The sequence below is a fragment of the Trichechus manatus genome, unplaced genomic scaffold, assembly GCF_000243295.1.
Source record: "Trichechus manatus latirostris isolate Lorelei unplaced genomic scaffold, TriManLat1.0 scaffold00065, whole genome shotgun sequence".
NCBI classification, from domain to species: Eukaryota; Metazoa; Chordata; class Mammalia; order Sirenia; family Trichechidae; genus Trichechus; species Trichechus manatus.
The window spans coordinates 13,900,441-13,915,210 of NW_004444001.1; the positions used below are offsets into that span (position 1 = coordinate 13,900,441).

A 14,770-nucleotide genomic window follows, 5' to 3' on the forward strand; every position below is an offset into this window, starting at 1 on the left:
TGTCTTCTGTTTGTAGAAAGGTCAGCACGTGAAAGAAGGTCTATTCTCAGTTACATTTTGCTGTTGTTGTTGTTAGTTGCCATAGCATCAAGCAGATCCTGACTCATGGTGACACCATCCATGTGTGCAGAGTAGAACTCCTCTGTAATTAAAGGCTGTGACCTTTCAGTAACAGATCACCAGGCCTGTCTTCTGAGGAGCCTCTGAGTGGGTTTGAACCTCCAACCTTTTGGTTAGTAGTCCAGTGCTTAACCATTTGTGCCACCCAGGGACTCCTTTTTAGTTGGGTTGAAAATAGACATTGGTATGCTTTTCTGAGTCAGGTTGTTTTGCTGTGAAAATCCCAGAGTACCTAGTGGGTTTACTAAGTGGTTGATTAGCCCGCCAAGTAGCATGTTAGTTGTATGGAGTTCAGCTGGATTCACCTTCTTTATTTTTTGCAGGTGAAGATCCTAATGTGTGAAAATGAAGTCCCCGGCAACCATGATTTGCTGTTTAGCATTATTTCTGGCCACAGAATGTTCCCACTATAGATCCAAAATCGACATGAAAGTAAGTGTGATCCATCCCTATATGGTCATGAAAGAAACCCTACAACTTCCCTGGAAGGCTAGATTTCTGATAAATAACATGATGCTTTAAAGAAATTTTCAAATAAGTAAGGATGTGGTGAAGCCCATGTGAAATTGTGCACTACAGATTAGTAAGTAAACACAATTAAATCTGTGTGTACCTCGCTTATTGGGTAATCCGCCCTGGTTGAGAGGTGGCAGGAACTTGCTCAAGGTACAACAGTAGAATAATCACTTTGCAAACTACAGAGCATGTAGACAGGCAGCTGGTGAGAGGAGGGCGTATTAGCCTAGGAGCTGAGCAATTTAGATTCAAATCTTTGCTTCTTGCTAGTTGCACAAGTTACTTTACTTCTGTGAGTCTTACTTTCCTTATTTATAACATGAGGGCAGTTCTTTTGATAATCTTTACAATCATTTCTAGCTATAAAAGAGTTCATGATTCTATTATTGCAACCCAATGATTATTCCTAGTCTCTCTCATTTCTTCCTCTCTAACGGCTCTCTAAGCTAGACCATATTAGCTCCATTTTGTTGTTAAACAAAGGCAGAAAACAGCTTAGTGGTGTAATTGCCATCTTCTCTGACCTCCTTGGATACTTAAACTTCCAAAATGATGTACTCAATCCACTAACCTGATAATCAGATCCCAAGTGACAAGTGTCATGGTTCTAGCCCTCATTAGAGGGCAGTTTATTCCCCTTCTATGCTCATGTTCATGCTTCTTTCAGCAAATTCCTGCAATATCAGCTCATGGATCTGCTGCAGTTTTCTTCCCAGCCCTGAGCACATTTTCTCTGCATATCCACCTGGAACCTCTAAATTGTGAGGAGAGATCCATAGTAAACAGGACCTTTTGAAATTTATATTTTTCAGGATGGACATAAACATCAAAGTCCTGGTGGAAAATCTACAGTTGGAAAGACACAAGGTATGTGGCCATAGGACCATCTTCATCCATTATGGAAACTGGGCAGACTAATGGAAGGACATTGATGTTGCAAGCACGTTCCAAGGATGTGGACTACAAACTTTCAAATAGAATAGCGGACTCTAATAAGTTCTCCATGTTTAGCAGAAACTGGTGGATTTTCTTACAAGTTTACCATTATCTATGAAATGAATTGGCAAATATTCACATGTGCTCTAGAATAGTAGACAAGTGTTCATTTTCAAGCCCAAATAGGATGTCTATTTGTACTGATGGTCTAACAGGAAGCAGAAGAAGGAAGAAGACAAGGTTCAATCTTTCCTTTATTTAAAAATATTTTGGGGGTGCTGACATGTACGTGAGCCCTGGTGGAACAGTGATTAAAGCACTCGGCTGCTAACCAAAAGTTTGGCAATTTGAACCTACCAGCTGCTCTGTGGGAGAAAGATGTGGCAGTCTGCTTCCACAAAGATTTACAGCCTTGGAAACCCTATGAGGTCGCTATGAGTTAGAATTGACTCGACGGGGTTTGTTTTTTGTTTTTTGTTTTTTTTTTTTACGTGTTTGTAATACTCTGGTGCTGAGAGTCTATTGCAGTGATGTAAGATGGATATCGTGGTGGTGAGACTGGTCACTCTTGAGAAGTGAGAGGTAGACTATGGAGATAATCCTTAGTAGTAAGGTAATAAGATTATGTGGTTCTCACCTCAAAGTAGGGATAGCTGTATTCTGCACATTCATGGCCAAGTATATATATATATATATATATATATCCATGTGGAGTTGAGAATGGAAAGAGGAGAGAAAGGTAATCAGCATTTATTAAGCATTTACACAGACACTAATCTAAGTACAAAACACCTTAATGTTTGTAACAATGCTGTGGAATCCTCCACACTATATGGAGGCAGAAATTGAGAACCACTCAAGTTAAATAACTTGCAAAAATTGGTACACTTGGTAGATGTCAAAGAGAGGTGCAAACCCACTTTCTGTTCTCATCTAATGGTGGCATCCACAGAGTTGTCAAAACCAGAAGTATGGGGTACTCCTTGACTCTTAGCCAATCGATTACCTCATCATACTGATTTCAATATTTTAATAGCTCTCAGCATTATCTACTGCTTTCCCTTCCACTGCCATGATCCTAAGGCAGTTCTTCCTGGGAATACCTCAACAGTCTCATTCTTGGACTCCCTGACTCAAGTCTATCTGCTATGGCTCACAGGCCATATTTTATAAATAAAGTTTTATTGGAACACAGCCACCCTCATTCATTTACATATTGTCTTTGGCTTTTATATGTAAAAACTGTGTTTTATAAATAAAGTTTTTAAAAATAAACTTTATAGTTTTTATAAAGTTTTATTGGAACACAGTCACATCTACTCATTTACACAATGTCTTTGGCTGCTTTCATGCTACAACGGCAGATTTGAGTACTTGTGACAAAGACTGTGTAGCCTGAAAAGCTGAAAATATTTACTGTCTGCTGGGGTTGCCAGATTTAACAAATAAAAATATAGGATGCCTAGTTAAATTTGAATTTCAGATAAATAGTGTTGCAAGGATCCCTGTATCTCGTACATACACTAACAAATTATTTCTGGTTTGTCTGAACATTCATTTGAAATTAAATTTAAATTTAACTGGGCTTCCTGTATTTTACCTGGTAATTCTATTTATTTGGTCCTTCACAGAAAACTTTATCATCATCTTTCTAAGCCATTGTCAATTATCTTTAAAAAACCTGAATCCAATCATACTTTTTGGTGGACTCCACCTTAGCACAGCATTCAAGGCCCTTCATGACTTGACCCCTGTTTTCCTCGCTACCCTCACCTCTTGTCACTCTCCCCTCATGTGCTTTGAACCAGCCTTTCTGAATGACTTGCAATGGTCCCTTTCCACGTGCTGTTCACTCAGCCTGGATGCCAGTTTCACAGTCTGCCAGGTCTTATTTGTTGCTGAGGACCCTGCTCGATTCCACCTCATCTGGGAAGCAATCCAAGAATCCCACCATGAATTAGATGTCCCTGCCAAAGAGTGGAAATGCCAGTTAGGTCTCTCTCTCTTTTCAGAGAAATGCCAAGGAGCTTGCACCACTTCCTACTGTGTCCAGTCCTGTGCCAAACACTTTCGTGGAGAAATAGGTTTTACATGTAATCAAAAAAAGTGGCAAAAATCAACTGAAACATGTACAAGCCTTTCTGTGGAAACACTCTTTCAGGTGATCATTTGCATATCAATGACTACAGGAACCAATACTCTGAGAGGTGGTGGAGGTATTTTTGATGTGCTCTGTTCAGCATGGTAATAAATCTCAGACCTGGACTTAAGAAGATCTATAGAGTGAGTTAAATTTTTCTCCTGTCCCACTTTCCTTACCCAAACTCTCAGGTACTCTCCCCGCTTCCAACTCTTTATCCTACCTTTGTCAGCCAACTCTGTTTTTCCCTACCAGAATCTTTTTTCATGAAAAAGATCTGAAGCTCATTTACACTGTGGTGTAAATGACTGCTTAGAATTTAAAGCTTTAGCTCTAAAGGTGAATTTGCATGCCTATTGTGCTAATTAATTAATAGACTGATCAATCAATCAATTGATTAATCAATTGATTGACTATTCAGTTTGATTCTCTATCTAGAATCAAATTCATTTTGATTCTCTGTCTAGAGTCAAATTCATTTTGACTTTTTTTTCCCTAATATTTTCAGTCATTTGACCAAAGGAAAAGAGAGACGTGTGACTCAGAGGGGATAGAAATCCAATGCTGTGAGTCGAAATTGACTCGGCAGCAATGGGTTTGAGTACAGCAAAACTCTGTTAAAATTAAAATCTCCTATCTTACATCCTTCCATTTAGCAAGTTTTCCTCTACCTCCCCTCCCATTCTATTGAAGCACACGGATCTCTGCATTTGCTAAAATTTTAACAGTGATTTTATAAAGGGATTGCTGATAAAGTCTCTGTCATTTAGAAGTCCTTGGGTGGCACAAACGATTTGCACTTGGCTACTAATCTGCAGATTGGTGGTTTGAACCTACCCAGTGGCACCGAGGAAGAAAGGTCTGGTAATCTGCTTCCATAAAGATTCCAAAAAAAAAAGAAAAAAATTCATTGCTGTTGCATCAATTCTGACTCATGGCAACCCTATAGGACAGAGTAGAACTGCCCCATAGAGTTTCCAAGGCTGTAAATCTTTATGGAAGCAGACTGCCACATCTTTCTCCCTCAGAGTGGCTGCTGGGTTCGAACCACTGACTTTTGGTTAGCAGCTGAGCACTTAACCACTGAGCCACTAGGGCTCTTATTCCGTAAAGATTACAGCCAAGAAAACCCTATGGAATGCAGTTCTACTTTACAGCGCTTGGGTTACCTTGGGTCAGAATTCACTCGACATCAGTGGGTTTGGTTTGGTTAATCACATAGAAGTCCTTGCAGCTGGAGTGGCATTTGAAAATGAATTGAAGGAAGTAAATTATTGTTTTGCTTTATCCAATGTCACATTCCAAAGGGGATCTAGGTAAAAATATCAAGAAATGAGCGAATAATCTCTTCCAATTGGTTTGGTTTTTGGTTTTTTAATTAGTAAACTCTAAACTTTTTGAAGTTGCAATTCCCTAGTATTCTGTTTTTGATTTGCAACCTCCAAAACCACTTCCCACTGAAATTCCTCATGGATACGCTTTTTAAAAAATATTTAAATATTATACATATTGTCTTTCTAGAAAGTTTTCATATCTCTGAAGAAAACTGTCTCTTTATAATACTTGAGTTAAATTCACTCTTATGACATTCCAGTAGGAAAGTTCAGTATCCAGATTTCTGTGGAAATTTTGGCGGAATCTCCTGCCTGTTTGTGTTTCTGCCTTATACTCTCTGAACTTGTCTCAGCAGCTAGACCAGTTTTAAGGACCTCTTGCTTCTCGGTCTGTTTGCCACATGTGGATTGGTTGTACCTCTAGCTCCTTTAATCTGACACATACACATACACACAAGACCAAACCCATTGCCATCAAGTTGATTCTGACTCATGACGACCCCATGTGTGCCAGAATAGAACTACACTCCACAGGGTTTTCAAAGTCTGTAACCAGGGCCCCTGGGTGGCACAAATGGTTTGTGCTTCACTACTAACATAAATGTTGGCAGTTCAAATCCATCCAGCAGCATCATGAAGAAAGGCCTGGTGATCTGCTTCTGTAAAGATTACAGCCAAAAAACACCATGGAGTTCAGATCTGCTCTGTAACACGTGGGGTCGCCATGAGTCGGAATTGACTCGATGGCAACATGTTTGTTTTTAATCTTACAGAAGTAGATTACCAGGCTGGTCTTCCACGGCTCCGCTGGGTGGGTTCAAACTTCTGTCTTTTTGGTTAGTAGCCATGGTGGCAGAACGGTTAAGCGCTCAGCTGCTAATCAAAAGGTTGGCAGTTCAAACCCACCCAGCAGCTCCATGGGAGAAGGACCTGGTGATGTGCTTCCCTAAAGATTACAACCCCCACTTCCCACCTCCCCCCAAAAAACCATATGAGACAGTTCTACTCTGTCATATGGGGTCGCTAAGCATCAAAAGTCAACTTGACAGCACCAGATAACAACAGCTGAGCGCAAACCGTTTGCACCACTCAGTGCTTAATTATTTTTGAGTGAAACTTTTGTTTTTTTCAAACAGGGCTCAAATGGTGTATCACGTGTTTCAACAGCAGCAGCATCTGCACCTCTGCCCAATCTGAACTTTCGAGCTCCAGAGCCTGTCAACAGTGTGGCTCAAGGAATCCGAAAGAACTGCCCACTTGATTATGGCTGCATAATTAATGTTGTCAAATCGTCAGAAGCCACATCTGGAAATATTGCATTTATAGTGGAGTTATTAAAAAATATTTCTATAGACTTGTCTGATAATGTTACCCAAGAGAAAATGAAGGTATTCTTTGCTAATTTCATGAAAAACTAACAATGTTTTTTCTTAAAACCTTGCATTTTAACAGTTTCAAATGTACTTTTCAGGGTACCAGGTAGAACTGTAACAGCCACAACCATAACAGCCTCAAGCATTTTACTTCACTGTTGCATACAGATTTATTTTAGTTTATGGAAGTTTACAAGGACTTTTTTTGTGTATTCAAAAAAATGTCACATATTCATGGCCATGAGCAAGACTGAGTCTAGGCTAATGTTTCCAAAATTCTGTTCTATAGAACATCATTGTACTGAGAAATGTTAATGGAAGTTCTGTTTTTTAAAAGAGGATCCATAGCAAGCAGATGTTGGAAATTGTGGTTTAAACAAAGTTATGGTAGGACTTTTCAGAGCTTTTAATGCACTGATTAATTTTGGGCTCTTTATAAGGGGGTAGGATATAGGGATATGGTAGACACCCTAAGTGGTGCAAATGGTTAAGCCTTCAGCTACTAACTGAAAAGTTGGCGGTTCAAATCTACCCAGAGGTGCCCTGAAAGAAAGGCCTGGCAATCTACTTCCGAAAGGTCACAGCCATTTGAAAATCCTATGGAGTTTCAAAGTTCTACTCTGAGACACATGAGGGTGCCATGAGTCAGGATTGACTCTATGGCAACTAGTTTGTTTTTTTATAGGGATATGGTAAGCAGTAATTCTCAAACTTGGTTTACCATAGAATTCACCCCCACCTCCCTCCATTCAACACCCATTACCATCTCATGGGAAACTCAAATTCTACAGACTGCAGATTAGAAATGCTGCTCTGGGCCTAATATGGGTTATCTGTGATACTTCCTTTTTAGCATTCCTTTACTTTCTGTCCCTCTGTACAGACTTACTGAAAAGGGATGCAATGCATAGGGAATTTCAAGGGAAATATGTCAAATAAGATCAGATCATTTGATTGTCAGAAATTTCAGAGGAATCGACTTTGTATAGTATGTATAAATCATTAGTGTAAGGGCCACTTTTCTCCATTGCAGAGCTATGGCAAAGTGGCCAACCACATCCTCGACACAGCGGCCGTTTCAAACTGGGCTTTCATTCCCGACAAAAATGTCAGCTCGGATTTGTTGCAGTCAGTGAATTTGTTTGCCAGGCAACTCCACCTCCACAATGACTCTGACAACATCGTGGATGAACTCTTCATTCAGACAAAAGGCTTTCGCATCAACCACAGTACCTCAGAGAAACATTTTAATTTCTCCATGAGCACGAAAAATACAACAGAAGGTATCTCAGGAATGATAGAAATTCCCAGGCAAGAGCTGTGGAAGCTGCAGAATGCATCCCAAGCTATTAGCATAGCTTTTCCCACCTTGGGGGCCATTCTGAACGAAGCCCACTTGCAAAATGTGAGTCTTCCCAGGCTGGTGAATGGTCTGGTCCTATCAGTGGTTTTACCAGAAAACTTGAAGCAAATCTTACTCACTTTTGAGAAAACCAACAAATCCCAGAGTGCTAGGGCCCAGTGCGTTGGCTGGCACTCCAGGAAAAGGAGGTGGGATGAGAACGCATGTGTGATGATTCGCGATATCAGGAACGAAGTGAGATGCCGCTGTGACTCTAGTAACGCGGTGATGTCTTTTTCAATTCTAATGTCCCCCAAATCTATAACCGACAAAGTCCTGGAATACATCACCTGCATTGGGCTCGGTGTCTCCATTCTCAGCTTAATTTTTTGCCTGATCATTGAAGCCATGGTGTGGTCCCGGGTGGCTGTGACGGAGATTTCATACATGCGCCACGTGTGCATCGTGAACATAGCTGTGTCGCTCCTGACTGCTAACGTGTGTTTCATCATAGCCTCTAACTTTAACAGCAAGGCCCAGGACTACAACTTGTGTGTTGCAGTGACATTTTTTAGCCACTTTTTCTACCTCTGTCTGTTTTTCTGGATGCTCTTCAAAGCATTGCTCATTGTCTATGGAATATTGGTTGTTTTCCATAGGATGATGAAGTCCTGCATGATGGCCATTGGCTTTGCCATTGGTTACGGGTGCCCGTTGGTCATTGCTGTCACCACAGTGGCCATCACAGAGCCAGGCAAAGGCTATGTGAGACCTGAGGCCTGTTGGCTTAACTGGGACCGTACCAAAGCCCTTTTAGCATTTGTCATCCCGGCCTTGGTCATTGTGGCCGTGAATCTCCTTGTGGTTTTTGTTGTTGCTGTCAACACTCAGAGGCCTTTTATTGGCAGTTCCAAGTCTCAGGATGTAGCCATAATTATGAGGATTAGCAAAAATGTTGCCATCCTTACCCCATTGCTGGGACTGACCTGGGGTTTTGGAATAACCACTTTCATCGAAGACATTCCCTCAGTGTTCCACAGAATTTTTGCCCTACTCAATGCTTTCCAGGTAAGTTCCCAAAAGGGAGATTTTCTGTTATTTTGCCTATGCAACAAAAAATGGTTGTAATTTAAAATTATAGATTCACAAAATGTTTCTCCGTTTACTTCCATATCTTGGAGGTATTTGGCCATGTTGTCTCTCACCCTATTGATTTTTCAAGTTGGATTTAGCTGATCTGGTTGGTTGGGTGGGAATCTCTTTTCTTCTCCCCTCATGATTGATATGTATCTCTTCTAAAACTTCAGAAGAAGATGATCTTCACTGTAGAGGACTGTTCTTTGGTCACGAATGTTTGAGGCTACATTCATATGTTGTAGCCTCAAAACAAGTTTAATTTCTATCTGTTCCCAAGAGGTTTGGGAATTCAGTGGAACAAGAACAACAGGCATTTTCCAGAGTGTGAAGATGTGGCCCTGGTTATTGAATTTGGGTGTTAACCAGTCAGGAGTTCTTATACCTTTTCTCTGCTATTCCCTATGGAATAAATTTAAGTCATTGTTCATAGAAATGGATCTTGCCATAGGTTATCTAATCCCGAGAAAGTCACTTTACTTTGGGCCTCAATCTTCTCATTTGTAAAATAAAGATATGGATATGGAATGATCTCTGTTGTCTAGTCTAGCTCTAAAGTAATTGGTTTGGCAAGATTATCACTCTAAAAGTTGTTTTATTCCCTCTTGGATATTAAACATGCACTTTTGGGAAGCTGTCACCAGCCAGACTGCTTTCCACGTCTGTGAGTAATAAAATATTTAGCAGGTCTATGTTCTTAATTGTGCTTTAATCAGGGGTTGGCAAACTACCGCTCACTGCTATTGTAAAGAGAGTTTTACTGGAACACAGCCATGCTCATTCCTTTACCTACAGTCTCTGGCTGCCTTTGAGCTACAACAGCAGAGTTGAGTAATCACAACAGAGACTGTATGGTCTGCAAAGCCTAAAATACTTACTATCTGCTTCTTTGCAGAAAAAAAATTTCCAACTCCTGCTTTAAATAATATAAATACAACTATATAGTAAAGCAGCTAATTATTCCTATTAACGTGTCACTATTTTTGAAGCCCTGGTGGCGCAGTGGTTAAGAGCTTAGGCTGCTAACCAAAAGGTCAGCAGTTCAAATCCACCAGGTGCTCCTTGGAAACCCTATGGGGCAGTTCTACTGTGTCCTGTAGGGTCACTATGAGTCAGAAGCGACTCCACGGCAGTGGGTTGGGCTTGGTTTTATTATTGTTATTGTTAGTTGCTGTGAAGGTGGTTCCAACTCATGGTGACCTTATGTTACTATTACTCTATTCAAAAGTGTGATATAAAATATGAAGCAAACTTTAAAGAAATGTCAACTCAGATCAACTGTATATCTTACTCTTAATTGTTTAATCACTGTGGAGAATATATCACCCTTTCCGTTGCATTGCTTTAAAGAGAAACCTTTGACCGAAGGTTTTTTTTTAAAGAAATCGGAAGCTCTTGGCTTCACATAAATCTCCCCAACTCTTGAAGTTACTCTGGTGACTGACTCATTATTCGCTTTCTTACTTTGCAGCTTAATTAAAGCCCTAGAAAATCATTGCTCTTTTCTATTTCTTTTGTAGATCATTTCTTGTTTACTTTTCCTGATAGAAAGAAAAATACTCAAACACTTTTGGTTACATACACTTAACTTTTCCCAGCAAGTCTTCCCTGTGGCTCTCATTTAAATTTTCAGTCATCTGATCAATTTCTTTTTTTTTCCCCCACCATGAAACTATCCTTAGGAACCCAGGCTTCTCTCTACCTTCCTTGTTGGGTCCAGATTTTCCTTGGATCTCAACACCCATCAGTTTAAAAGACTGACCATCATTTAATGGGACTTTACCTGTTGCTGTTGAGTCATCTAGGACTCATGGGTACCCCATGTGTGTTAAAGTAGAATTATGCTCCATAGGGTTTTAAGTAGCTGATTTTGGGGAAGTAGATTGCCAGGACTTTCTTCCAAAGCACCTCTGGGTAGACTCAAACCTCCAACCTTTTGGTTAGCAGTCAAGCTTGTTTAACGATTTTCACCACCCAGGGGCTTCAGTGTGACTTTCTAGGGATCCATATAGTTTAAACCAGAAGAGACCTTGGCCTCACAGGTCTCTGCAGCATTCTTTCTCTCTTATTCAGAAACTTCTTCCATCAGCTCAGAAGCCCTGACTATTTCCTGACTTTCAAATCCAATCTCAGATATCTTCTGTGACTCTGATTTTGAATCACAATATTCCCCATTACACGTCTCTGTCATCATGAGTAAGAACAGCCACACCAATATTTGGGAAGAAAGTAAAAAGATTTAGTAAGATTGAAAACTCTATCCTATATTAGTAGACATTCAATAAATATCAATAACACCCTTGCACAATCCCATGAGGCTGTTTCTTTTCCAAGAGTGGAGGTAGATTAAAAAAACAAATACCCACCAATGCATTTTTATCTGATCAGTGGAAAATGAAGTTTCTGATGCCTGATGATTGTCCTAGAAGAGTGGTCTTAAATCAGTTGCTGTCGAGTCTACTCTAATTCATGGCACTCCTGTGCTTGTCAGAGTAGAACTGTACTCCATACGGGTTTAAATGGCTGTGATCTTTTGGAAGTAGATCACCAGGACTTTCTTCTGTGGTGCCTCTGGCCGGGCTCAAACCTCCAACCTTTAGGTTAGCAGCTGAGCATGTTAACAATTTGTACCATCCAGGGACTTAGATATTAAAATAATTCCTGAACTATTGTCTGTAAAACTGTCCTTCATGCTTCTGTCGAATTTCTCCCCAGGGGTTCTTCATCTTGCTGTTTGGAACCATTATGGATCACAAGGTAATTTAAATTTGCTTCCCTTATTGTAAATGAGTTCCATGTGGTTGAGGGAAGCAAGAGGATGAAGCAGAGTCTGGGGGTGGGTGGGCAGGTGTTATTTGTAGGGGTGGGTCAGAGCATCAGCTGAGAAAAGGAAAGAAGAAAGCTATACTCTCTCGTTTCTTACTTTTTTTTTAAATTGTGATTTAAGTGAAAGTTTACAGAGCAAGTTAGTTTCTCATTAAACAGTTAATACACAAATTGTTTTGTGACGTTGGTTGCCAACCCCACAATATGTCAACACTCTTCCCTTCTCCACCCCAGGTTCCCTGTTTCCCATTCGTCCAGTTTTTTTGTCCCTTCCTACCTTCTCATCTTTGCTTTTGGGCTGGTGTACCCATTAGTCTCGTATACATGATTCAGCTATGAAGCACGTCCCTCACGTGTGTTATCATTGGCCTTATAGACCTGTCTAATCTTTGGCTGAAGGGTGAACTTCAGAAGTGGCTTCAATATTGAGTTAAAAGGGTGTCTGGGGGCCATACTCTTGGGGTTTCTCCAGTCTCTGTCAGACCAGCAAGTCTTTTTTTTTTTGTGAATTTGAATTTTGTTCTACATTTTTCTCCAGCTCTGTCTGGGACCCTCTATTGTGATCCCTGCCAGAATAGTCGGTGGTGGTAACCATTCACCCTCTCATTGTTCTGGGCTCAATCTGGTGGAGGTTGTGGTAGTTGTGGTTCATTAGTACTTTGGACTAATCTTTCCCTTGTGTCTTTGGTTTTCATTCTCCTTTGCTCCAGCCAGGATGGGACCAGTAGATGTATCTTAGATGGCTGCTTGCAGGCTTTTAAGACCCCAGTCGCTACTCACCACAGTTGAATGTAGAACATTCTCTTAATAGACTATGTTATGCCAATTGAACCAGATGTCCCCTAAGATCATGGTCCCCAGCCCTCAGCCCAGTTAGTTTGGTCTCAGGGAGTTTGGATGTGTCTGTGAAACTTCTGACTTTGCCCTGATCAAACTGTACTGACTTCCCCAGTATTGTGTACTGTCTCACGCTTCACCAAAGTTACGACTTATCTACTATCTAGTTAGTGTTTTTTCCTTCCTACCCTTCCCTTCCCTCTTAACCATCAAAGATTGTTTCTTTCTGTGTGTAAACATTTTCATGTGTTTTTATAATAATGGTCTCATATAGTACTTGTCCTTTTGTGACTGATTTATTTTACTCAGCATGATGCCCTCCAGATTCATCTGTGTCGTGAGATGTTTCACAGCTTTATCATTGTTCTTTATCATTGCATAGTTTCCATTGTTTGTATGTACCATAGTTTGTTTATCCATTCATCTGTTGATGGGCACTTAGGTTGTTTCCATCTTTTTGCTATTGTGAATAATGCTGCAGTAAACATGGGTGTGCATATGTCTATTCATGTGACAGCTCTTCTTTCTTTAGGATATATTCCTAGGAGTGGGATTGCTGGATTGTATGGTATTTCTATTTCTGGTTTTTTAAGGAAGCACCATATTGTTTTCCAAAATAGTTGTACCATTTTACATTCCCACCGGCAGTGCATAAGAGTTTCAGTCTCCCTGCAACCTAACGTTTGTTATTTTCTGTTTTTATTATTTTTTTTTTTATTTGTGCCAGCAATGTGAGGGTGAGATGGTATCTCATTGTAGTTTTGATTTGCATTTCTCTAAAGGCTAGTGATTGTGAGCATTTCCTCATGTGTCTGTTAGCTGCTTGAACGTCTTCTTTGGTGAAGTGTCTGTTCATATCCTTTGCCTGTTTTTTAATTGAATTATTTGTCTTTTTGATGTAGAGGAGTTGGATTTTCCTGTAGATTTTAGAGACTAGACCTTTGTCAGATTTGTCATAGCCAAAATTTTTTCGCAGTCTGTAGGCTCTCTTTTTACTCTTTTGGTGAAGTCTTTTGATGAGCATAAGTGTTTAATTTTTCGGAGATCCCATTTATCTAGCTTATCTTCTGGTGTTTTTGTATTGTTAATTATGGTTTGTATGCTGTTTATAATTTCCCTTTTCTGGAAGAAATGATGAAGTGAAAGAACTGAACAGAAGATTTCTAAGGGTGGCTCAAGAAGACAAAGTAAAGTATTATAATGACACGTGCAAAGAGCTGGAGATAGAAAACCAAAAGGGAAGAACACACTCCGCATTTCTCAAGCTGAAAGAACTGAAGAAAAAAATTGAAGCCTCGAGTTGCAATAGTGAAGGATTCTATGGGGAAAATATTAAATGATGCAGGAAGTATCAAAAGAAGATGGAAGGAATACACAGAGTCATTATACCAAAAGGAATTGGTCAGTGTTCAGTCATTTCAAGAGGTAGCGTATGATCAGGAACTGATGGTACTGAAGGAAGGAATCCAAGCTGCACTGAAGGCATTGGCGACAAACAAGACTCCAGGAATTGACGGAGTATCAGTTGAGATGTTTCAACAAATGGATGCAGTACTGGAAGTTCTCACTCGTCTATGCCAAGAAATTTGGAAGACAACTACCTGACCAACCGACTAGAAGATATCCATATTTATGCCTATTTCCAAGAAAGGTGATCCAACCAAGTTCGGAAATTATCGAACAATATCATTAATATCACACACAAGTAAAATTTTGCTAAAGATCATTCAAAAGCAACTGCAGCAGTATATTGACAGGTAACTGCCAGAAATTCAGGCTGGATTCAGAAGAGGACGTGGAACCAGGGATATCATTGCTGATGTCCAATGGATCCTGGCTGACAGCAGAGAATACCAGAAAGATGTTTACCTGTGTTTTATTGACTATGATAAGGCATTTGACTGTGTGGATCATAACAAATTATGGATGACATTGCAAAGAATGGGTATTTCAGAACACTTAATGGTGCTCGTGAGGAAGCTGTACACAGACCAAGAGGCAGTTGTTCGAACAGAACAAGGGGATACTGCATGGTTTAAAGTCAGGAAAGGTGTGCATCGGAGTTGTATCCTTTCACTATAGCTATTCAACCTGTATGCTGAGCAAATAATCTGAGAAGCTGGACTATATGAAGAAGAACAGGGCATCAGGATTGGAGAAAGACTCATTAACAACCTGTGTTATGCAGATGACACAACCTTGCTTGCTGAAA

General features: G+C 40.2%; 1 protein-coding gene across 1 annotated transcript in view; it reads left to right on the top strand.

Moving 5' to 3' along the window:
- The first annotated feature begins 441 nt into the window (after positions 1-441).
- Positions 442-14,770, top strand: part of LOC101340561 (adhesion G protein-coupled receptor F4) — a 19,198-nt gene continuing 4,869 nt past the window's right edge. The window contains exons 1-6 of the mRNA XM_004379571.2: positions 442-552; positions 1,449-1,503; positions 3,585-3,733; positions 6,183-6,434; positions 7,453-8,829; positions 11,611-11,652. Of these exons, the coding sequence (XP_004379628.1) occupies positions 466-552; positions 1,449-1,503; positions 3,585-3,733; positions 6,183-6,434; positions 7,453-8,829; positions 11,611-11,652 (1,962 nt within the window). The 5' untranslated portion in view covers positions 442-465. The remainder of the gene's footprint in view (positions 553-1,448; positions 1,504-3,584; positions 3,734-6,182; positions 6,435-7,452; positions 8,830-11,610; positions 11,653-14,770) is intronic.